This window comes from Theobroma cacao, chromosome 8, assembly GCF_053813885.1.
Source record: "Theobroma cacao isolate CCN51 chromosome 8, ASM5381388v1, whole genome shotgun sequence".
Taxonomy (NCBI): domain Eukaryota; kingdom Viridiplantae; phylum Streptophyta; class Magnoliopsida; order Malvales; family Malvaceae; genus Theobroma; species Theobroma cacao.
Genome location: NC_142646.1, coordinates 5,933,161 through 5,959,462, shown reverse-complemented (window position 1 = coordinate 5,959,462; position 26,302 = coordinate 5,933,161). Strand labels below are relative to the sequence as shown.

Sequence of the window (26,302 nt, the reverse complement as noted above, 5' to 3'; positions counted from 1 at the left end):
ATTCTCGCCCTCAAATTTGACAAGGTTGCTTAAATTATTCTCTTGCTTCGTTGCTGATAAGGTGATTCGGCCTAACGATTAATACGTGTTCCTTATTAAGGCAGTTGAGAGTTAAGATTCAAGCCTCATCTCTCCTTTAAGACTTGCTGACATATTGCAAAAAGAAAAAACTCCTATCGTGCCTTGGATCAAGATGTAGCTTTTTGAAAGAAAGATTGTAAATGTACTAATATAACATGAGTCTAGATATCAGGAATGGGTAATATATGTTGTAATGTTTTTTAGAAATTTTTATTAGACTATGATTATATAAATTTACTTGATATTGTATGGAATACAAACTCAAGGTAGGGTAGCACTATAATTCACTTTCTTTATCAACTTGGCAAAGGTACCATATATATATTGGGTTGCTATCTCACCAACGAATGGAAGTCTATTTCCCTCACAAGTTGTTTCCAGCTAAACACTATCTTGCTTTCTGGGATTCCTGATAAAATAGATGCCAATATTCACTTGTACAAAAATAGTGACACCTCGAAAGAGGAGCCGTTGTTTCTCAAGAAACCTAGGAAAATAACAAAAATTGGTTATTATTAGTGCTCAATATTTGGGCCTTGGCCACAAGAAAAAGGAACTTGAGGTTGTAAGTCCATGCATTGACCAGAGTCGGTGGTGGTCTGGTTTAGAATGAAACCCTTCGGCCTGCTCGTTGGAAAGGGTTTTTAGTGGTCTCAGGCTCTGAGCCTACATTACCTGGATTTGGCCTCTCTTGTTCTTCGGCCTATCAAGGTTCAGTTAATTGGACTGGACTACATAAATATATTATATATATATTCAAGCGGAAGAATTAACACTTTCAAGTTTCCAAGTAATTGTGTCAAAAGAGTGATAAGTATACAAGCCATAAAACTGACAATAAGTTTCAATTTGAAATCTTCAAAATTTTGAGCAAATTTAAAGACTTTCTGAAAAATTGAATCGACATCTTAGTTTCATTTCATGATAAATTAAATCCTCATTTTAATTAATTATTTTTCTTTTACCTTAATATGATTAATGTGAAATCAAAATGCAAAAAGCAATTATTCGATCTGTTAAGATTCAATCACATAGATTAGATATTTAAATTTTTAGACTTACCAATATTTTAGGGAAATTTAGTGGTAACAAGCGGCCATTAACGAAACAGAAAGTTGGAAAGCATAGAAATTTCTGATCATGAACAAAAATGGGAGGGCCGAACCAATACATTTCTATCAAACATAGCATGCTTTACTTCAAAACCCAAGTTCAATCCCCTTGACTTCGCAATGCAATTTCCTATTTGAGCCTTTTTCTGTCAAGGTCAAATATGTGGGGAAGACATTTAGAGAAGCATTACTTCATTTATGTGTTTCAAACTTCTTTTTGAAAAAAAAAATCCCCACAACACATTTGAACTTTAAGTAAACTTGCTAATTTTTCTTTTCTTATGAAATTAAGTAATAAATTAGTATGACAGGTCATTATCCATGTAGACACCTCAAAAAAAATAATATAATAAAAAAAATATATAATAAAAAATATATAATAAAATAAAAAATAAATAAATAAAAAGAGAGAAAGAAATGACTGGGCGTATGCCTGGCCATCCCTTCCCCAACCACCATGCATGATGGGGCTCGGCCACTAACTCCTTGGTGCCAGAACTCCATTGCTGGGTTGTCCAAATTTTTGGACAACCTAGCTTTTAAGGACACCACCTGCAAAACCAAAAGAGAGATCAAAATCCAAAAAAAAAAAAATCCTAAATCTACCAGCAAGCTACCTAGCCACAGGCAAAAATAAAAAAACAACAATCAAAAAACAAAGCACAATAACATATATACAAAAAAACAAAAAAAATGAGAGAGAGTAGGGGGCTAGGATTTGGATTCGGGTTTGTTTGAGTGAGGGAGATTGGTGAGTTTTGAAGGAAGTGTTGGATCTTTGGAGTGCCGGCTAAAGGAGAGTGGAAGCCAAAGCTTTTCGAGGTCGGTATACCAGCCACCGACAAGGGAAAGGGTAGACCCTGTTGGGTCACCGTCGACCGAGGCAGGGAGTGCTAGATCCGTCGATCGGAAGGAAAGAAGGCTTTGAGGGAGAGAGGGAGGCTGAAGTCTCATCGGTCGACGGTGAGGAAAACGGTGGAAGCGCCAGCCATAAGAGAAAGAGAGAGAGAGGGGAAAAATTTTAGAGAGAAGGCAGAGAGGCCGGCGGCTAGAGAGAGAAAAGAGGGCAAAAAATGAGAGGAGAAGAGAAAAAGAAAGCTTAAAAACTTAGGTTTAAGGTCTCCAAAACGATGTCGTTTTGGAGGAGCACAAGTTGCCAAACAAACACTCCAAATGGTGCGTTTTAGGCTCAGTTTAGTGGACCTAGGAAGTCAGATCCAGTGTAGCAGACTCGGGCTTTTTGTGGGTCTCCGAATTGGGCCAATTGCAACCCAATAAGGTATAACTCTTCTTTTTTTGCTTGGGTTTATTTTAGTTAGTATTGGGTCGAGCCCACTTTAATTAAAATGCATTTATTTTTTTTAGAAAAGAAATATATATATATATATATATATATATATATATATATAATATGAATGCTTATATTTAATATTAAAAAATCAAAAAAAAATAATGATAGTAATAATAAAAAATAATAGTAAAGATGCATAGTTTAGATAAATATATATATATATATATATAAAATAAGAAAATTCATAATAGATTTAGTTTGTTTTTTAAAAAATAAATATAGTAATAATGATAAGTAAATGAGAGGAAATAAAAAATAAAATAAATAAAATAATAAAAATAATAAAAAAATGAATGAAATGATTATTTGAAAAATTTCACCTAAGAGAGGTAAAGAATTGCTTCTTCTAAGTGGATTTTTTTTTTAATGCGAAGTTTGAGATGGATTTTCATCGAAGCGTTGGGATAAATCCGAACTCCAAATTTCAATACCCATCAACTCAAATAATCGTTGCTAAAATAATAATATATATTGAAAAAAATAAATCTACATAATATTGCATTTAAATCTAGGTTAGTGTAGTTAGTTAATTAGCAAATAATTATCATTAAATAAAATTAAGTTAACCATTAATTTAATTAATTATTTATTTGATTAAAAAAGGAAAATAATACATAAGATGGAATATTAATTCACTATGCTAGTTAAAGAATATAGATTTAAATAGGAAACTCTAAAAAATAATAATAAATAATTAAATAATACTAAGTATATAAACAATGTGATAAATATTTAAATACATAGTTGGGTGAATTATGAATCACCTAAGTCAATAAACGCGTGCATGTAGACATCAGCATTTTATCCTGTCATAGCACGCTACATTTATTTTGTAAATGGCGCGAGAATTCCGATGATGGGATTTTCCTGAGGAGCTTGTAGAGACGAGTTCTTCCGGGGATATCTCTATGTGAGAAAAATTTCGAGACTTCACCAAAGCGTTGGGATGGTCTTCGAATGATTTTCCAATAAAAGATTACCGACTCAATTATTTAAAATAAACAAGTCATGACATCATTTTATGCTTGCATCATGTGCATACGTAAAACCAAATAAAAAAACTCAGTCAGTCAATTTAATAAAAATTTAATTAATAAGTAGTGATTAAATTAAAGGTAGGCTATAATAAGATAACTTAAGATTAAATGGTACCGTTCGTGGAACGGGCGCTATGGAGGTGCTAACCCTTCTCCGTGCGTAACCGTACTCCCGAACCTGTCTCTAAACAACGTAGATCAGTTCTCGTTCTTTCGACGGACCTAAAATTAATTAAGGACTTCGTCGATTAGAATCGGATTAATAAGTGACCAATCACACCTAGATAAGAAAAAAAAGATTGATGGCAACTCCCTAACCATTTTAATTTTCGCCCGCGTCTGGAGGTCGGGTTCCCGGACCGGCATGTTACGACAGATGGCTACTCCACTGGGGACATCGAGAGTCAAACCATTAATTAATCATAAGTTATCTTAAGCCTTAAATAATTTGTTGTTTTCCCTAGCATCAATTTTGCATATTTTTGTTTAATGCATTCAGTTATTTTGCTATTATTACTTCACTATTTTTAATAATTACGGGAAATTTAGGATAAGGGGAATGTGAAATTATTGGTCCAAGGTCAATATATTCCTTCTCACACACTACTCCGGTGTTGGTGCCACCGATGGTTAGAAAACCTCTTATTTTGTATTTGACTGTGAACAAGAATTCTATGGGATGTGTATTGAGACAACATGATGAAACGGGGAAGAAAGAACGGGCCGTATATTACTTGAGCAAGAAATTCACGAAGTATGAGTCCAAATATTCTGCGATCGAAAAGATGTGTTGTGCGCTAGCATGGACTGTCCAGAGGCTCCGACAGTATATGTTGTATCACACAACATGGTTTGTGACGAAATTAGATCCCATCAAGTATATTTTTGAAAAACCCTACCTGTTTGGAAGAATAGCTCGATGGCAAGTGCTATTGTCTGAGTATGATATTGTGTATGTATCCCAAAAATCAATCAAAGGGAGCGCCATCGCCGATTTCCTTGCAGATCGAGCTAATGAGGATTATGAATCTATAAGTTTCGATTTTCCAGATGAAGATTTGATGGTCGTCTTGCACATAGAAAATGATGATTCCAATGAACTTAATCTATGGAAGATGTATTTTAATGGAGCATCCAATACTTTGGGGCACGGAATTGGGGCAGTGTTGATTTCTCCAAATGGAAAGTATTATCCAGCCACAACGAGATTAAATTTCAATTGTACTAATAATATGGCGGAGTATGAAGTGTTGGTAATGGGATTACAAGCAGCAATCGAGATGAAGGCTGACATGATAGATGTTTACGAAGATTCGGCTTTGGTGATATGTCAAATGAGAGGTGAATAGGAAACTAGAGATTCTAAACTAGTTCCATATAAAAAGTTGGTTATAGAATTAAGCAAACAGTTCAAAGAAATCAGCTTCAACCATTTGCCTCGAGAAGAGAATCAGATTGCTGATGCTTTGGCCACCCTCGCAGCGATGTTCAAAATAAAAGAAGCGACTGATGTACGCCCTTTTGATTTAGAAGTCCGTGAAGTCTCTGTACACTGCTTGAATGTTGAGGAAGAGGTTGATGGTAAGCCGTGGTATCATGATATCATGCCATACATCCAGCACCAGGCATATCCTGAGAATGTCACGGACAATGACAAGCGAACTCTTAGAAGATTAGCAATGGGTTTCTTCCTTAGCGGAGAAGTGCTCTACAAAAGGAGTCCAGATCAAGTACTCTTGAGATGTGTGGATATTACGGAAGACAACAAAATAATGAAAGAAGTCCACGAAGGAACTTGTGGAGCTCATGCTAATGGACATATGTTGGCTAGACAAATTATGAGAGCTGGTTATTATTGGTTGACATTGGAATTAGACTGCATAAACTTTGCTCGAAAATGCCACAAGTGTCAAGTTTACGCTGATAGAATCCATGCTCCACCAGCCCCATTGCACATTTTCATAGCACATTGATCATTTTCAATGTGGGGAATGGATGTGATTGGGCTTATTACGCCGAAAGCCTCTAATGGACATCGATTCATATTGGTGGCCATTGATTATTTCACGAAATGGGTAGAAGCAGCTTCCTATGCCAATGTGACACAAAAGGTGGTGTGCAAGTTCATCCAAAAGGAGATCATATGTCGGTATGGGCTACCGGAAAGGATCATCACTGATAATGCAAGCAATTTGAATGGTGCGATGGTGAAGGAGGTTTGCACTAAATTCAAGATCAAACATCATAACTCGATAACTTACCGTCCGAAGATGAACGGAGCGGTAGAGGCAGCCAATAAAAATATCAAAAATATTGTCGAAAAGATGACTGAAGTTTATAAAGACTGGCATGAAAAACTTCCTTTTGCCTTGCATGCATATCGAACTTCTGTGCTTACCTCCACCGGGGCAACTCCGTATTTATTAGTATATAGTACAAAAGCAGTTCTACCTGTTGAAGTAGAAATCTCATCACTGAGAGTGTTGATGGAAACAGAATTGGAAGATGCTGAGTGGGTCCGCTCCCGTTACGAACAATTGAATCTGATTGAGGAGAAAAGGCTTGCAGCTCTTTGTCATGGCCAGATGTACCAACGAAGGATGATGAGAGCATACGAGAAAAAAGTTCATCCCAGGCAATTTCGAGAAGGAGAGTTGGTTTTCAAGAGAATACTCCCTAATCAAACTGATTTTCGGAGAAAATGGATGCCGAATTGGGAAGCACCGTATGTGGTAAAGAAGGTTTTTTCAGGAAGAGCTTTAATTTTGGCTGACATGGATGGGGAAGATTTGCCTAATCCGATAAATGCGGATGCGGTAAAGAAGTACTATGCTTAAAAAAAAAAAACCAGAAGGGGTTCGTGGTGAAAACCCAAAAAGGGCAGCTCGTACCTAAAGGAGGAGACTCATGCTGAAAACCCAAAAATGGAGGCTTGAGGTCGAAAAGCAGGAAGTTATAATGAAATTTAAAGATGTCAGCCTAAATGGGACACAAGATTGAGGTAGAAATACATTATGAATGGAGCTCCACAATTTCACAAAACAGGGGAAGTTAGGGAGTCTGCAACCCACAGATTTGCTCAAAGCATCAATCAAGGACAATTCTTGAAATCGAATATCAGATTGTTTTCTCTGAATGGTCTGAGTGTTCATCACTTAAAGATCTAATGTTTGCTCTGTAAATTCTCTTTGCCTTGAATTATTTGATTTCTCATATATGAAATTCTCCTTTGCCTCTTTATTTTAACCCTTTCATTATTTACCATCCCATGATTCACATAGTGATTGTCATAGAAATGAATGATGACTGGTAAAAAAAATAAACTAATTAAGTAAGAAATTACACTCATTGTTCAGCAAAAAACTTAATGATGAGAAAAAAAGGAATGGCAGAGCCTCGAACCTAAGGCAAAGTCAAATGTCAAAAGAGAGGGTACTTAAGAAAAATCTGGAGTTACCTGAAGTCTCCAGAAGGAAAGAAAACAGGCAAAGAAGATCGAGAGTTACAGTGAAAAATCGGATGAAACAAGAGAAGGGTCTCGGAGCCTTAATGAATCATAAACATGAAAACATTTCATCATGTCAATCACGCATACATGTCTAGCCATGCACCCGACAAGAATCAAAATTAATTCATGTCCCAAGCTTCGAAGGTAGAAATTCACTTGACCTAAAGTGTTGGGATTGTAAAACTTTGATGGAAGGATTTGAGTTTTTTCATTTCATGTTAATCTAATTAAGTTAGCATTAAAGAATTTAATCGAACCTGTTGTGAGATAGGTCGAGCCTAAATTTAGTTTAGGAATTTTAATTTTGTTTTAATCAAACCTGTTGTGAGATAAGTCGAGCCTAGATTAAGTCTAAAAATTTTAATTTTTTTTAAATCGAACCTGTTATGAGATAGGTCGAGCCTAAATTTAGTTTAAGAATTTTAATTTTGTTTAAATCAAACATGTTGTGAGATAGGTCGAGCCTAGATTAAGTCTAAAAATTTTAATTTTGTTAAAATCGAACCTGTTATGAGATAGGTCGAGCCTAAATTAAGTTTAGGAATTTCAATTTTTAAATCGAATCTGTTGTGAGATAGGTCAAGCCTAGATTAAGTCTAAAAATTTTAATTTTGTTTAAATCGAAACTGTTATGAGATAGGTCGAGCTTAAATTTAGTTTAGGAAGTTCAATTTTGTTTAAATCGAACCTGTTGTGAGATAGGTCGAGCCAAAATTAAATCTAGAAATTTTAATCGAATTTGTTCTAATATGGGTCAAGCCTAGATCAAGTCTAAAAATTTCATTTTTGTTTAAATCGAACTTATTTTGAGATAAGTCGAATCTAGATCGATTTGATTAAATCAACTAGCTTCGAGATAAGTCAAATGTGGTGTCTACGTCTTTGCATTATCCTTGATTCTCAAGAATGTATAAAGAGGGACAATTGTAGACACCTCAAAAAAAAATAATAAAATAAAAAATATATATAATAAAAAATATAAAATAAATAAATAAATAAAAAGAGAGAAAGAAATGGCTGGGCGTATGCCTGGCCATCCCTTCCCCAACCACCATGCATGATGGGGCTCTGGCCACCAACTCCTTGGTGCCAGAACCCCATTGCCGGGTTGTCCAAATTTTTGGACAACCCAGCTTTTAAGGCACCACCTGCAAAACCAAAAGGGAGATCAAAATCCAAAAAAAAAAATCCTAAATCTACCAACAAGCTACCTAGCCATAGGCAAAAATAAAAAAACAACAATCAAAAAACAAAGCACAAGAACATATACACAAAAAAAAATGAGAGAGAGCAGAGGGCTAGGATTTGGATTCGGGTTTGTTTGAGTGAAGGAGATTGGTGAGCTTTGAGGGAAGGGTTGGATCTTTGGAGTGCCGGCTAAAGGAGAGTGGAAGCCAAAGCTTTTCGAGGTCGGTATACCGACCACCGACAAGGGAAAAGGTAGACCCGGTTGGGTCACCGTCGACCGAGGCAGGGAGTGCCAGATCCGTCTATCGGAAGGAAAGAAGGCTTCGAGGGAGAGAGGGAGGCTGAAGTCTCACTGGTTGGCTGTGAGGAAAACAGTGGAAGCGCCGGCCATAAGAGAAAGAGAGAGAGGGGAAAAATTTTAGAGAGAAGGCAGAGAGGCCGACGACTAGAGAGAGAAAAAAGGGCCAAAAATGAGAGGAGAAGAGAAAAAGAAAGCTTAAATACTTAGGTTTAAGGTCTCCAAAACAACGCCATTTTGGAGGAGCACAAGCTGCCAAGCAAACACTCCAAACGGTGCATTTTGGGCTCAGTTTAGTGGACCTAGGAAGTCAGATCCAGTGCAGCAGACTCGGGCTTTTTGTGGGTCTCCGAATTGGGCCAATTGCAACCCAATAAGGTATAACTCTTCTTTTTTTGCCTGGGTTTAGCCCACTGTAATTAAAATGCATTTATTTTTTCTAGGAAAGAAATATATATATAATATGAATGCTTATATTTAATATTAAAAAATAAAAATGATAGTAATAATAAAAAATAATAGTAAAGATGCATAGTTTAGAGAAATATATATATATAACATAAGAAAATTCATAATAGATTTAGTTTGTTTTTTTTTTAAATAAATATAGTAATAATGATAAGTAAATGAGAAGAAATAAAAAAAATAAAAATAATAAAATAATAAAAATAAAAAAAATGAATGAAATGATTATTTGAAAAATTTCACCTAAGATAGGTAAAGAGTTGCATCTTCTAAGTGGATTTTTTTTTTAATGCGAAGTTCGAGACGGATTTTCACCGAAGCGTCGGGATAAATCCGAACTCCAAATTTCAATACCCATCAACTCAAATAATCGTTGCTAAAATAATAATATATATTGAGAAAAATAAATCTACATAATATCACATTTAAATCTAGGTTAGTGTAGTTAGTTAATTAGCAAATAAATATCATTAAATAAAATTAAGTTAACCATTAATTTAATTAATTATTTATTTGATTAAAAAAGGAAAATAATACATAAGATGGAATATTAATTCACTATGCTAGTTAAAGAATATAGATTTAAATAGGAAACTCTAAAAAATAATAATAAATAATTAAATAATACTAAGTATATAAACAAGGTGATAAATATTTAAATACATAGTTGGGTGAATTATGAATCACCTAAGTCAATAAACGCGTGCATGTAGACATTAGCATTTTATCCTGTCATAACACGCCACATTTATTTTGCAAATGGCACGGGAATCCTGATGATGGGATTTCCCCTAGGAGCTTGTAGAGACGAGTTCTTCCGGGGATATTTCTAGGTGAGGAAAATTTCGAGACTTCACCAAAGCGTTGGGATGGTCTTCGAATGATTTTTCAATAAAAGATTACCGACTCTATTATTTAAAATAAACAAGTCATGACATCATTTTACGCTTGCATCATGTGCATACGTAAAACCAAATAAAAAAACTCAATCAGTCAATTTAATAAAAGTTTAATTAATAAGTAGGGATTAAATTAAAAGTAGACTATAATAAGATAACTTAAGATTAAATGGTATCGTTTGTGGAACGAGCGCTATGGAGGTGCTAATCCTTCTCCGTCTGTAACCGTACTCCCGAATCCGTCTCTAAAAAACGTAGATCAGTTCTTGTTCTTTCGACGGACCTAAAATTAATTTAGGACTTCGTCGATTAGAATCGGATTAATAGGTGACCAATCATACCTAGATAAGAAAAAAAAGATTGGTGGCGACTCCCTAACCATTTTAATTTTCGTCCGCGTCTGGCGGTCGGGTTCCCGGACCCGCACGTTACGACAATCCACCGTAACAAATCAAGCTCACTTCTGTATTGTAACATAAACCAATTAAGTGGAGAAAAACAAGGCAAGAAAAAGGAGGAAGCTTGAAAAATCTGAAAAATTTTCAGCGTCCCAACTCCTGTGAGCACGAGCTAAGGTCCTTTCATGTCTTTCCAGTCCCAAGTACCTCAGTGAGCTTCCTCAAGGTTTTGGGTGTCAAAAGATTATGATCTTTGAATGTGATTGACAAATGCAGAAAGCCAATGACAATGAGGCAGTACTGGTCCTGCCAACGCCTCTCTGCCTTATCCACATTTTCGAGCTGTCCACCACAAAATATGAAAATTATCATCCTTTATCTAATTACTCTGTCTACGCAAATCTCTCTCAACGGGCCATTGGTTAATTTGTACATCTTGCTCGAAAGCTTTTTGTCGTTCGATACTCTTCCATCGTTCCAACCAGACGCGCAGTTGTGTGTAAGATGTTTAGTTTGAATATATTAACATCAGAAAGTCGTTCTCAAGGCGTAGAAAAATATCAACTGGGGAGTTAGAAGCAAGTTGCCCACATAAATTCTGACAGCCATCTCGTGTTCGGAACCAGCAATGTCGATTGGTTAGACTTTGTTATCAACATTAAGACAGCCATTTGTTCCCCTTAGAAATCTTTGGCTCCCTATTGTGATGTAGTTGCACAAAAGCTGAACATACCACTTGTCAGAAACTATTATTGCATTCAAATACTATACACAAATGGGAGCGACTTAAGAAAGGCGACTTGACCACTGAAAAACGGAGAAATAGGGGGTTTCCAATGCCAGCGCAAAATCTGTTTATCTAAATCTTAATCATAATTAACAGCTTCTCAAGTTAACAATAGTGTATATATCTATAATCAAAAGCACCATAAGAGTAATCCATTTGTTTCCAAAGATCACATTGTCTTTAGGGTATTTTAACACACTAGAAGAATACAAGAATGGCTACTACCCTGTTTTATATATATATATATATATATATAAAATTAAGTAAAGAAAATGCAACTTACAATTTCTTCTGCATTGTTAATTAGACGCCCACAGTCCACAGGGGTTGGGAAAGTAACAGGCCAAATTAAAATTGCTGCCCATGGCCACTAGACAGCGGAGCATCAAACTGTTAAAACAAATAAAATAAATATATAAAATGATCAAATGCTACTACCACCCAAAGTGTTTGGAGGCTATTTCCAAATTGTGCGGACTTTCAATATTCTATCCTGCCGACAAACATGCCACTTACATTTCAACCAATTAAATTATCCTAATGATACTTCCAAGATAATTAAAAATAATCTATGACGTTTATTTCAGCAATTGCGTACTTGTTTTTTTCTTTTATTTGTTACGTAACTTTTCTTAAAATTTGAACTCCAATTATATATTTTTTCTGGCGCAAGAGCGGCTAAAGCCCATAGTTTCCCAAGCTTGGCTCATAGGCTTCCTTTGCTAAATATAAATTTAATGTATTAAGCTTTCTTAAATGCTCAATATATATATATATATATATATATATATATATATATATATATATATATATATATATATATATATATATATATATATATATGCCATCATCATTGCTAGCTAGTTCATTAAAGTGCATTCTTTCTATAGTAGTCAAAGGAACTTTTAGGAATAAAGTGCAAGTGTTCTACTAAAATTTGTCCATCTACCAATTTTTTAATTGAGGGCCATTCACACATTGCAGCAATGTACAATTAAAGAACTGAAAAACCAAGGTGGTTTTCACATAGTAGGATTTTTGTTGGGTGACAAATATTTTTGTTTTGAGGTCGAACACTCCTAGTGAATTGCTGACTTACAGATCAGTTGGAAATTTCTTCATTGGCCATTTCTACCTCTTCATAAATGTTTCTTCTTTATATTCAACACTGGATTGAATTTCTTAACGATTAATCAAAATCTGGTTGATTCAGCATGCATATGTGGTCCTCAACTTAACCAAAGAATCATTTGGATTTGAGATTAATTTCGCCAACTTGGTTTAACTGCTTGTAACAAGATGTGTAGTGACTGGTAATAAGGAGATTCCCACCAGGGCAGGCAAGTTGTAGCTGAAAAGATTCTTCAAAAACAACATGCCACATTAAAAAAATAGGAGATTCAGGGGAGCTCCTAGAGAGCCAGCAGTAAAATATAATGTAAAATGAGATGTTGTTACCATAAAAAAAAGTTAGAAAAACACAAAAACAATCTATGGAGTAGTACAAATTTATATTAATGTATTTGACCGCAGCACTCAAACTGAGGTGAGTAACAGCATGAAATGATTTGCTGGTTTGATTCCCACCTACTTAAATAAAGTCAGATTTGAAATATTTTTAATGAATTAAATAGAAGAGCAGCTGGGGGAAAGATCTCAAGTTTTCAAGCGTGAATTGAATAAAGACAAAAGATCAGGGAAGGGGGGGCCAATGTAAGGCGAGCGCGGAAACTAAGCAGAAGGTGACCCTTCAACATTCCAAGGAACCACAAAGGTTGCAATGCCAAAGCAATGGGTTAGTCAATTTGGCTCACGGCGAGAGGAGTAGCCAACGCAGCTATCGGACGCGGCGGTGGCCAAAAAAGGCACTGCTCTTGGACCCACGCTGCTCTAATTCACGCTTCATTCCCCCATTCTGGCTCGCGGTGTTTTTTTGGTGTCTAGCGATGACAGTGGGTCGGGTTTATCGGGGCACACACATGTCACATTCTGTCTCCGTACTCTATACCGTTCGTGAAATTTTTATATTTTTGGAGAGGTTTATTTTGCAGTATGAAATTTCTGGATTTATGCAACTTGCTGCCTTTGGTCAGTTTGTTACGTGTTTTTGCTCATTTTATAGACGAATACAAATTAAAGCAAAGACCACATAAAATTTGTGTGGAGATTTATAAATATCAGAGAAGGCATACGGAATATATCCAGAGTACTAAGTGAAAGGTACCTCTTGGTTGCTTAAGTATTAGTTTTGCAGAGTAAGATATTCTACAGGAATTTGTGGGGAGAAAAACAAAATCCTGACTTTCGGCTAGCTTCTTGTGGTGAAGGAAATTTCTAGTCTTTTCTCTCTACTGTTTCGATTGCAAATAATTCACGTGGATGAAAATTCGAAGACTTTTTTATATAGAATTTCTGTACATACTTATGGTGTGTAAATAACCAATTGCAACGCTATCTCTAGTCTTAATAAGTGCACTGAACTTCAACTTGCTGTTTTGGTCAATGCAGGAATTTAAGGTCGGTAGCATTTTCTTCAAGTGGGATTACAGAATCAAGTCTCCAAACCCCCTTTTCTTTGCAAGAAAAAAAATGGTGTCCAAGCCAATAAACACACGAAGCATCACTGTCAAAACCCGTAACTTAACTAGGTATAAGGTTTGGTAGGTTTTCGTGTTTAATGACTATGTCACCTTGGCTTTGTCGTGATCTCTGTATAGGATAATTAATCCGGTTGTATGGTGATTGGTAGCAGCCTAAATCAGTCAAATAAGGAGACTAAGCTTTGTACTCCGATATGTCACATAGATGTTTCTTTTTTCCATTTTTCAGTACTCCTGCAGAACTGCACGTAAACTTGCTGTCTGCATATTTACTGGTTGGTTCTGAATACGGCAAAGAAAATTTTAGTATCATTTGCTAGAGAACAACTTATCATGTATAGAAAGCCCAATTTACATTAGACTCATCATTGTTAAACTTTTGTGAAGCGACTTTTTCTTAGATATAATCAAGTAGTTAGTGAAATGGGAATCGATGAATATATTTGAATTACACAAACAAATCGATTAAAGAAAATTTGAAACTGCGTTTGTTTTCCTCTAAGCTATCATCCTTCACTGTTTCCTCACTGCTCAATCCATGTTAGTTGTCCCTGTTTGCCAGAGTGCCATCAACTTCAAATAAATTCATTGGTCAGCGAGTGGGATGTACTCATACTGCTCACTATGTATACTTTGAATCCCTAACCCAAAACTAACGTTAATTTGAGTTGAAAGAGAAATTCAAAAAAATCATACTCAGACCACGATGATGACAAACAAAACCTCTCACCAATTAAATAATCTCTGAAGTTAGTTGTATAAAATTTAGATATTTCAGCCAAGACTTTGGAATTATTTTTTATGATGAAAACGATATATATATAGAACTTGACACAAGAAGATTTTTCTTCTTTTGAATTGAACAGCACCCTTGATTTATATATATACATCATTCTCTACAAGAGAAGTACTACTCTAACTGAGCTGTTGCTGCTCATTGAAAAGACTAAAGAGAAAAGTCAATCTTTTCCAGCAACTGCCTTTCTACTTTTCAAGGGGGAAAAATAAGACTAATACAAGGAACAGTGGATTAAACAAATTTAAAACAAAAACAAAAAAGAAAAAGAAAATAAATAAAGCAAAGGGATTATAATATTCATATATACACAAACTGCATGATCCCATCCATCCCACAAGACTTATCATAATTTTAAAAAACCAACAAAGAATCCTTGACGTCATAGTTCATCTTCTCCAAATTAGGTTGCACGGCAAACTGAATCATTGGCGGCGGCCCACAAGCCAAGGCAAGAGTGTCGTTGGACCCCTCCGGGATGTGCTCCCTCAGAATACTCTCCGTGATGAATCCCAAGCTATATTGCCATCCTTCCCTGATAGATTCTTGCACCACGTACCACACCTTCAACCTATCATGCTTCTTAGCCCAACCATCCAGCTCCTCTTTCAGCAAAATATCGTCCTCTGTTCGGTTCGCGTACACCACATACATCTCTGTCTCGTCCTCGGGGTCCTTCAAGATAGCTTGAATGACTTGATAAATTGGCGTGATACCTGTCCCACCAGCCAACATTGCCAGCTTCTTGGCAAACTTGGGTTTGCCATGAACCATGAAATTGCCACGGCACGTATATTCAATGTGACCCAAAGGACCCTTCACGTCTAGAAATGACCCTAGTGGCAGAGAGTCCAAATGTTGTGACATGAGCCCTCCGTTAGGGAATTTCGGGTGCACCCCTTTGAAATAAACCTTGACCACTAGATCAAAGTGGCCCACTTCATCAATGGTGCTAGTTGGGGTGTAGGCTCTCATGCAAAGCTTATCATCGATAGTAGCACACAGAAATATGTGCTTCCCAACGGGTAATCCTAGAACTTGATCTTCCGATGGCAGTGCAAATCTGAACAAACGAACATCGTGAGAGATTGATGTTTTTTCGACGAGTTTGCATGGGATTTTCTCACGTGGAACCAGCGCTACAGGTCTTGTTGGCGCAACTTCTTTAATAGGAGCTAAAAAGCTCAAGTTCGATGCCCCATGCACGGAGTTATTAGGCGATGACGTAGACGAGTCCGAAGCATAACCCGTCGTGATCATCTCACCGATCCGATAATCTTCTAGCATTTTCTTGGCTTTGTCGGAGTGAATTGCGTCAAATTCTTCGGTGCAATCGGTTCCAGCGTTGATCAGAATACTGTCGGTGCCACCAGGGTGATCCTTGAGGAACCGAGTGCAATCGTAAACGTGACCGTGGACGACGATCCAAGCAGAATCAGCGGAGTTGTGTTTATTGACCTCGGACATCGAAAACGTTTTGGAGGCAGTGTTCATGAAAGGAGATGAGACACTCTTCTTCAGACTTGGGTTTGCATCGGCCGATTTTTCGAGGTGTCGTTCCTTTGCCATCCATCCGCCGGATTGGTTGCCTGGCAACGTTGGGTGCTCGAAAACAATGCCGATTTCTCCTTTGTGTGGCTTGCATATGTTTGTTTTTACACGGAACCAGCAGTTGTTCATCATTCCCTGTTACATTATGAAACCATTCATTAAATCCATTAGAGCTCATCCATTTATTTTTCCCTTAAAAAATAACTATGCATTCTTAGTACTTGTTTAGCATGATTTTTTTTCATCTTATTTACTTCTTAAAAGTAAAAATAAGACTAAATTTAAATTTTGAGAAGTTTTTAAAAAAATTAATTTTTTTAAAAAATAAAATTTTAAAAAAAAATTTAAGAAAAACTCCTATAAAGAATTTTTTTTTCTCTTCTTTTAAAAATATAAGAAAATTTTTATTTTTATTTTAAAAATATCTCAATCTGTTAAAAATAATTATAATATTACCTTCTCAAAAAAAATATTTTTTATAATAATTTAATAAAAATTATAATTTCTAAAAAAAATTTATAAAAAATTTTATCAAATAATTTTAATTTAATTTTAAAAGTTATTATTTTTTATAAAAATTTTATAATAACTCTTAAATTTAAAAAATTAAATCAAATAAGCTCTTAATTTTGTAAAAAATTAAATATTTTTTATGCAAAATTAGAATCAGACACTATAAAAGAGTATCTGGCTCTTTGTTTGTTTTTGATTTTTAGTTAAACTTTAAATTGTTTTTCGTCTTTTTTTTGGCCTTAGAAGTAACCCCATGGGGTGGATATGAAGGCACACAATCCCACCACACGCCATAGCCTCCTCCATGCAGGGGCTAGTAGGGACTTATGGCTCCAGCCAACTAACCTAACATTAGCTGGCTATCCCCAATGGGCCGCAAGTGTCCTACAAGCCACTTTCGACCCTTTGTTGACACGTGTCAGAACTGCACTGGATGATCAAGATTGATGTGATAGCTACTTCCCTACTACTACTACTACAGAATATACTCGGTATTTATCCTTAAAAAAAAAACATATATAAAAAAAGCCATAAAAAAGTTCTTACCATGACATTCCAAATGAGCTTCTCGGGCTGGGTGTTGAGGGTCTCATCCCAGGCTCGAACCGCTATCTCCTTGGCTCCAAGCAGATCGAGCACCTCCACCTCCAGCGACCAGAAGCACCAGCACCAGAATTTGCCATACTTGTTGGGTTTCTCAGGGTGGTCCAGCGTGCACACTTGCCACGTTTCACCACCGTCCATTGTCACTTCAACACGTGTCACCTTCTTCCCTCCACCTGTTGTCAATTTCACCCCAGGAAAAACAAAGCACGTTAATGTAGGAGATTACTTTCATTTCCACGACTCTTCCCACAACGGGAAAACACAACTTGCACTCTCCAGCACACAAGTTTTCAACCAAACGACTTTGCCATTTTACATTTTCCCTGACGTCTTTGATTTCTCTTCCATTAAACTTAAAATAAATTTTAGTCTTTGTCGGTAATGTCAGAACAGAAATTGCCATTTGCAAAGAAATCATTTCTCTTTAGAAAGATTGGCTCTTCAAAGTTTTACGGGGTTCTTGAGATTTGGCACTGAAACCAGCAGCTATTCTCACCAAATGATAAGCCCAAAAAAAAGAAAACACATTGTATCTGTCCCATGTTCCTATCAATATGACGGCCAAAAGCCAAATTAAAAAAAATTCCAAAGGATTTGATGTAAGTCAAGCCAACAAACAAAAGTAGCATTTTATGGAAAAAAAAATGATGATCAAGGTTTTTCATGTGCACCAAAATCTACAGTACTTACGACAAAAGGTTCCCCATCGATCGGATGAATTAAAAAAATAGGCAAGGGGCATCTATTAGAGGACAACCTTAAGTCTTGTCCAGTTTTGTAGTGGTGCATGGACCTAAGCTAACGCAAACCATGTCGAGGTCTTTTGTACGGATGATTCCAATTGGAGACAAAGACCAAAAGATTCCCTTTGAAAACAAAGCCTAAAAAAAGCGAGAAAATTTGAAAAACAAATCTCTGTTAACTCACCGGAATATGCATAGCCCCTCATATTGTATGGCCTCTGAGTCGTCCATGAGTTGATTGGCAAGATCTCTTCCTGACAAGGTGTCGTTATCACCGAGTTGATGTTCAACTCATTGATGATGTATTCTGGCTTATACCACCAAGCTGCGAACATTACATCACATGTTTCATTATCAGCATTTTCCCATGCAAGGTAATTTTACTGCTCTATTAATAGAAAATGTAAAACTTCTTCCTTTTTTTCTATGTACCTTCAGCGTTGGCTAGCTCTGCGTCAACATGAGAAGGAAGCACTCTATTATCTTTATAGTGATAATAATTCTCAGATTCTGGGGTGGTAACGATAATTCTCTTCAACCATTTCACCATTCTCCCACCAATAAACCCTGGAATGATCATCCGAACAGGGAAGCCATGATCAGGAGCTAAACACTCACCGTTTTGCATGTAAGCTAAGATAATATCCCGAGACGGGTCCATAGCAAACTCCTTCTTTATGCTAGTTCCATACTTGGAACCACCGCCACCTGGCAAATCCTCAGCCCCTTCAAAACACACATTGAGGGCCCCATGTCTCTTACTAAAGATCCCACATCGCTTGAGCACGTCACACAATGGTACACCTCTCCACACCGAAGTGGAAACTCCGGCAGCGCCCCAGTTGAAGCCAATCGTTTGTTTAATCATGTTTTGTTCTTTACGTCTGTTTCCAGCGCAAACGAGGGTAACCGGGAACTCACGGCTTTGAAACTCGTTGACAAGCTGGTCCATGGTTAACTTCATCGGCCTTTTAACCAAACCGGTCACTTCGACAGTCCAGTCGTCCCATGAAGCTTTAGGGACTGGACCATGGTTACGGACGTAGTGAAGAGGAACAGGGGTGATAAAGCCGTGGTGCATGAGACGGTTCAAGGGGGCTTCAGAGTTGAAAGGGTGTTTCCCTGTGAGACGGACCATGGAAGGGTTACGCTCGATCCAGTTATCAGCGGTTGCTTCGTCTCTAGGATCCAAGATGGACTGTTCAAGCTCCCTGTTGGATTTGATGATCATGTCTTTGTAATGGTTTGCCTCATTCTCTTCATCTTCGCTGGAAGAGTCATAATCTTGGTCCACGAAAACATGTTTCACAGGGCGGTGGGTTGGGGTTGGACCGGGCTTCAAGGGCTTAAAAACACCGTTCAAAGCCGGTTCAAGGCGCCTGAATTGTCGATTGTCGACCGAAGCCGCCATAATGGAGCGTTACTTGAAAAGAGAAGGAGGAAAGAAAGCAAAAACCTCTTTTCTTTTCTCTCACTCTTTTTTTCCTTTTCTTTTCTACTTCTTTTTCACTCTATACCCTTTTTTTTTGGGATTTGAGTTCCTCTGAGAAAATGAACGAAGCTTGGGTGAAGGCTTTATATAGGCTCGTGGGGTAGAACCGTGTCAAGAGAAAATGGGACCCTAAACGATTGCACGATTGCATTATAAATCTAGCGACATCAAAGCTGTTTTTCTCTTTACAGATTGTTTGTTTAATCTCCCTTTTTTCATGAGAGAGAAATTTTGTTTTGGCTCGATGGTTGGCGTCGCGTCGGCTCAAGTGGCTGCGGTGGTGGGTCAAGAAGGCAAGTAGGGTTCCCCTATAGCCACACGATTATTTTGCAGATCGCATCAGGCTAAATAAATATACACCATTTAAGGTTATACCGTCCACCTTTTTTTTTTTTTATATATTTTCACTACTCATCCTTCTTACAAACGAAGGATCCATCCACTTTTGGTGCTGGGTATTCATCTATTTAAATGTATTCTGATGATGAGTAAAGTTCCTGCCAAAGGGATTTGTTTTATCGGCTTAGTATTCATGTGGCTTTCATAAAGCTAATCCAGTGATTAGTTAAACACTGGCTGGATGGTAACTTTCCTGGAAGACAAAAGTGTTGGTATCTGGGGAAAAAAAGAGTACCATTATCAACAGTGTGACTTTGAATTCCTGTACTCCCAAACAATTTTAAAGCCAATTTCCTCTTATGGATGCAATGTATCCGATTCGTCAGACTGAGAAATCATTTTTTTACTCATTTGGATAAAAAGCAAATGACTACAAAATAACATTTAAAAAGCCAATATGCTTTTACCTCTTTATCTTTATTGGATTACGTTTAAGTTTATTCTTACTATGATAACATTTAACTAGCCCATAGCTTTAAAAAAATAATTAAAAAAGTCTCAATTCAATAATTAACGCATGATTTTTTTGCTAAAAAAAAAATTTGAATTCCCTAATCTCTCAAATTAATTAACTAATATCCTAGTATGTAAGGTTGATAATTCAATCATTCAACGTTGACAAGAAATCGTCGTTGATCTTATAATTAAATTTACCAGACAAAATGATATGTTTGCAAGTGGTTTGATTGATCAAAGAATGTGACTTGAGTATAGGTATACGAGCCTTCGTATTTATATATTTCCCTAAAATTAATAAGACGACTAGCTGTACGGTCAAGGATCATTGTTGCATCAGAAATCCTTTCTTACAAGCAATAACCTTGAAGTAATTTAGCCACTGATTTTAAATTCAGTAGGACAAAAACGATTCTTACCTTTTACTTATTTAAGCTTACACAAAAGGAATTAGAAAATAAAAACTTTATTATTTGAGGGTCATATCTACAACCCTTTTGCCTAAATATTGTTCATGCAGGATTTTCTTTTGTTTCCCTATACTTGATATGTTGAATAAATCTTGACATTTTTTCCATACCAAAGGAGAAAAATGAAAAAGAAGTAAAGTTTGACAGACTAAAATCATTTAAACCAAAAATTTAAGGTTGGAAATAGAATTATTTGTCAATTTTCATCACTTTTGACGAAAGAGATAAGAATTTTCGTATGGGTCTAAATATATTTGTCATATTTTTTTTTTCTCATTATTTTCTACCACAAAAAATAATTAAAAAAAATCAGAGCTAAGAAATATCATTATCATCAAATATCTATTTTCATAAAAGATAATAATGTGGTTGCCTTTCTGAACCTGCCTTTGTCGCTTCACTTTGTTCACGAAATAGCCTGGCATGTCCTATTGACTAGTCATGTTGAGGGAAAAAAAGGCTACAAAATTTGGCCGCATGGAAATTTAATCATTTTCCTTGCATGATGAAAGACACCAAAAAACAAGCAAGATTTATATATTTATACTTCTTTTTTATTAGTATTATGTTATAGCTAGCATTGCAAAGTCAAAAATGGGATATGGTCCAATTGGTAAGGTAGGAGCATGGATTTATAATGCTAAGACTTAGGAAGTTGCAAATAAGTTGCTTTCGGATCAAACGCTTTTGCCTATTTAATTAGCACCTTGGATATTAATATCCAACCTTAGTTTATAAATCGAATTAGAAAATATAACTAATGTAAATTTTTACTTTATAATTATAAATTAATAGATATTTGGTAAAATTTACATTATGAACATGGAATAAGACGATAAACAAAAAGTAATAGTAATACCCATTTGTGGAAATTTTGTTGTCGGTCCGTGACAACAAGGGTATTAAACTAAGTAGTAAGATTATTATTCAAGTAATACATGTGGCGACAAGGTTAGGGCAGGCTTAATTAAAAGTTTAATGAGCTTGATTAATGGAAGGAGATTAGACTAGACTAGATTAAAAATGTGAAGATTCTTTGGATTTGAATGAGGCGAGACAATAATTAAGAGGCTAAGCAAAGACAATAATAAAGAGAGTCCTCCTAATTAATTAAAGAATAGATTGTTTAGACAACTAAGAGGTAAAAAAGAAATAAAAGGGGTTAAAAGGAAGGTGGGGAGAAGGACAGGGAGCAGGCGAGGGTCAAGCCGGGTTGGGGCCAAAGGTGTAGCAAATGAGCAAAGGGGCAATTTGATTGCCTTTGTGGGCAATGGGAAGTGGCGCATGGGAGAGGCCAACGGCCAATGAACAAAAACGTGGGGCGGGTTTTGATGGCAGGAGGAAAGAGAGAGTACGGGTAAAGGTAACAAAAATGGAAAGGGTCACCAAAGAACAGAGTCAAGACTGGGGGCGGCTAATAGGGAATTGAGGGGGAAATGAGATATTGGCCCTTGGTGAAGCGTTGAGCCACCTTGGTTTCTGCTGGCTCTCATCTGTAGACTGCCAGCAGACAAAAAAGTTGTGTCAAACTTGAATAGGGTCCATAGATTGAGGGGCAACTTTCTCAATTCCTTTTAATGTTTTTTTTTTTTTAGTTCTTTTAAGGTTTTTTTTTCTAAATATAAACATGGTTGGGGGAAACAACTCGGCTCCTCCTCACCATTTGTATGATGGGATTGTCCTGGAAAAGGGTAAGTAAAAGATAAAAAAATACTCCATCAAAGATAATATGGGGGGGGGGGGCGGGGGATAAGATTTGGAAGAGAATATGTTCGGTCTTTTTCGTATGGCTTTGCTATTGGTTTAGGACAGTTTTCTTGCTGTACAGAAAAAAAAAGCCATACCTTTTATTTGGTCCTGTAGCATGAGATTTTTGGTCAAGTAGCACCTCATATTCACCAGCCCTGCCTACATGGCTGCCTCCATACTTCTTTTTCAAATTTTATAAAAGAAGCAGGAATGTCGTTCAATTGTTCATTATGCTTAAGCATGTGTTCAAAGCTGATTGGCTCGGTAGGGAAAAAGTTGATGATGCATAGTAGACATTGTCGATTTCAAAGACCGGGTTACCATATGATTGACTATGTATTATTTTTCTTTTCCTAATGACCATAATTAAGCTAAGTCATTGCCCTCTATATATATTTTAAGTTAATTAAGCAATAAGACATTCCATCCCATAGAATCATAAGAAACCAACAGCAAAGCAAGCATCAGCACACTGTTCGATTCAAGATCCTGAGAAGATTGTTTTCTTCTCTTTTTCAAGATCAATATCACAAGACAAGTAGAACTAGGGAACAGGTACTGTCAAAGAAAACATGATCAAAAGCAAAGCAATTATAGACAGTTGATTCATAAATCCAACAAAGAAATACTTAGAAAATACTTAGAAAAGAGTTAATTTAGATTAACTCTCTCAAGTGTCATCTAAATACTTAGATACATTTAAATGGTGATCAAGCAAATAAATGGGCAATAAACTCAAATTTGAGTAAACATCAATATTTTCATAGAAAATAAGCAATAAACCAACACAATATCCAAGTTTTTTTTTTTATCCACTATATCCACTTTTTATAAAAGACACAATATCCACTATAATTTAGATTAACGCTATGCTCGTTGTTTCCATGCTTTCTTTTTTTCAAGCTGCCTAGTGTAGAGCTACTACAGTCAAGCCATTTCTAATGCAATTTTGACCATGCTCGGATCAGAACTAGGCGAAGTGATAAATATAAAAGTTATAATCATTCCTCTTAGCTTTTCAATGGTCTAAGAATCACGTTGATTGGACTTCTGTAGCTTGAATTATGTCTGAAATATCACTGCATGTTCAATGAAATTTGCACCTGGCCAACTTGTGCCATTCATTACCACTTGATGCCTTATCTTTTGAGGACCTTGAAAACATAGGAACTAAATCAGCCATAACTAAAATAGGCATTTTTACCATACAAAAGAACTAAAATAATTTGGAGTAACTAGTTTAATCATAAGTTAACTAATTAAAAAAAAAAAAGAAAACTACTTACAACTTTGTCTAAACTCAAAAACTTAGCCAATATATCACTCAAAATATGGCAAGATAACTCTATATAATAGAGTTATCACTTTGCTGCATTACTTTTGGGTCCAAACATTAAGAAAAAAATTTGAAGCTTGGGTTATATGTATATATATAGTTAACCTAATTAATCTTGAAGCCAATGGGAAATAATATAATGCCTAGAGGATTTTTATGGTTTGGCTAATTTTGCAACTTGACACACGGGATTGCATTGCAGATAAAATAAGGCAAAGTTATAAAATGACATTTAAGTGTGACAAATCAACTATGAATAATATGAATGCATTCATCATACCAACCACTTGACTGCACTTTGATAGGCCTTGAATTTTTGCTTGTGACTTGACAACTAAACAATGATTCTGCTTTTGTATGTTGGGTTTTTTTTTTTTTCTTTTAATTTCTTGGATTGATTCAGACTATATGAAATTTCAATATTGAAATCTTACTGATTTTCTCTCTATATTAAATATTATTATCTTCCTAAAGCAAGTAGAGTTCTTTGGAGTTTGAAGCAGGGGTATCCTGCTATTTGTTGATTTGGGTTTTAGTAATTTTTTGCCTCTAGGTGACTAACCTGTTAACCACACAGTCGGCCAGTTCATATCATGATATCAGCAACAATACTCCAAAATGCTAAGAAGGCAAAACAATATCTTCCCTCCTTTCTTTATTGGGCTTCCTCAGCAAATTCGGTTCAAGCCAGACTACTCAACGACATCAAATCCAAGCCCAAAGTTGGCTTCCATCTAAGCCCTTCATTGGCCTTAAAATCACAACAAACTTAATGCCCAACACACATTCCATTGCTCTTCTATTTCATGGGTCAAGCCGATTGAGATTATATGTTTCATCTCAAACAGAGGAAGTTCGGTTTTGGAATGGTCCGAAAAAAAAAAGCCCAGGAATTATTAATACTTTAGGAAAAAAATTGACGAGAATAAAAACAAATAAGCAGTTAGTGACCAAATCCACATTGCATTCTATATTTGGTGAAATCACCTTGCATCGTATTCATTATGATGAGATTCTCTGTGTTACGTATTTACGAATTTCATCTTTTAAGTTAACAACAAAAGAGGTAGTTAATTATGACAACCCAATTTCCCTATATATCTTAATTAGGACTTGAGAGATCATTTGCCTTGCACTCTTTCCCCTTCTCTTGGCATGGCATGAGGGAGGGTCCATGAGAGGAATGCACACTGCTGTTACATTTGCAGCCAACTTTCTCTTTTGACAACCTACCGAATCCATGAGCAAGCAACAAGGAAATACAGATCAAAAGAAGAAGAAGAGTGCAAAAGAGATGCCCAACACGAACGGAGTTGTCATAACTACGTACGTAGAATCACCTTCGATCATCCGACCACTTTCAGAATCCAATCCTAACAAGAAAATTCAGCCAAACCCAGATTCCAGGAACCCCAAGAGAAGCCAAGGTTATGATCGGCGGGCTCAGCTCCTAGCTTACACTCAAGAGCTGAGAGCAGCAGACAACGGCGATCAGCTACTCCGATGGGGTGAAAAGAGTTGCAGGCACAAATCAAAGGTGATTGAATTTCTTTTCTGGCGTTTCTTTTTACCTTTTCTCTTCCGTATATACATATCATATCCACGCAAGCACAGCAGAAAAAAGCATTATCACAATGATGAATGATATGATGAACAGAATTGGAAATGCCCAACCACACCAAGAAAACTTGGGATTTCATTTCTGAGAATTTTCGGAAAGGCAAAACGGCGATGCAAGTATCAACGGATGGCATCTGAGGAGGATAAACCACGCAACACTAGTGGGAAGAAAAAGAAACATGGGAGAAGGAAATTTTGGGTAAATTTGTATATATTATTATGATATTTATTTCTTTCTTCGAAAAGACTTAAATCGTTTCATTCATCATATTTTTACCTTGTTGTCCACAGAGAAAACTGAAGCGGATGTTCAAAGGATTATCTTTTGTTTGGCATCGGAAGAAAGGGTAACATCGTAACGGAAAGCAATCGCGATCCCATACGAGAAGGGTGGGGAATTTGCTGCAGCTTGTTCCATTTTGCATGCCTAAACCGATGGCCACTTTCCCGGCATACACGGTCTCGCGCACGTATTTCAATCCACTATTTGCGATCTCTTTGTTACTCAACTGTAATATTTACCAACTGCTATTTATTTATTTTTTTTTGCAAATCCCTAATTATTATCTTAGATGATATAAAAAATTATTTCTTAATTAAATTCTCATGCGAGTGAAAAGATATGAATGCAATGCTAGTGATTAAAAAGAAAAAAAAAAAAAAGGAAAGCCCAAACTATTGACCTCACTTGATATGACGAAGGTTTTACAAGTCAAATTCATGAGATAGAAATAAATAAGCAAATCTCAAAATCATAGATTGATCGAGAGTTCACTTAAATGGAACTCTAAACCAAAGAATTGTTGATTCTCCTCTGAATCTTTTTCTTGAAGCTGTACACTAAAGA

At 36.2% G+C, this 26,302-nt stretch overlaps 2 protein-coding genes across 2 annotated transcripts; one reads left to right on the top strand and one right to left on the bottom strand.

The window, feature by feature from the left end:
- Nucleotides 1–14,689: 14,689 nt before the first annotated feature.
- On the bottom strand, nucleotides 14,690–19,501 carry LOC18592259 (nitrate reductase [NADH]-like). Its single transcript, XM_018126128.2, has 4 exons — nucleotides 18,366–19,501; nucleotides 18,118–18,258; nucleotides 17,131–17,363; nucleotides 14,690–16,206 (listed from the first exon to the last, which is right to left on the bottom strand). The coding sequence occupies exons 1-4, from the start codon at nucleotides 19,342–19,344 to the stop codon at nucleotides 14,875–14,877; spliced, it is 2,685 nt and encodes an 894-aa protein (XP_017981617.1). The 5' UTR covers nucleotides 19,345–19,501; the 3' UTR covers nucleotides 14,690–14,874.
- Nucleotides 19,502–24,941: 5,440 nt separating this feature from the next.
- Nucleotides 24,942–26,046, top strand: LOC18592258 (uncharacterized). Its single transcript, XM_007018887.3, has 3 exons — nucleotides 24,942–25,372; nucleotides 25,493–25,654; nucleotides 25,747–26,046. Exons 1-3 carry the CDS (start codon nucleotides 25,076–25,078, stop codon nucleotides 25,804–25,806), a joined length of 519 nt encoding a protein of 172 aa, XP_007018949.2. The 5' UTR covers nucleotides 24,942–25,075; the 3' UTR covers nucleotides 25,807–26,046.
- The last annotated feature ends 256 nt before the right edge of the window (nucleotides 26,047–26,302 follow it).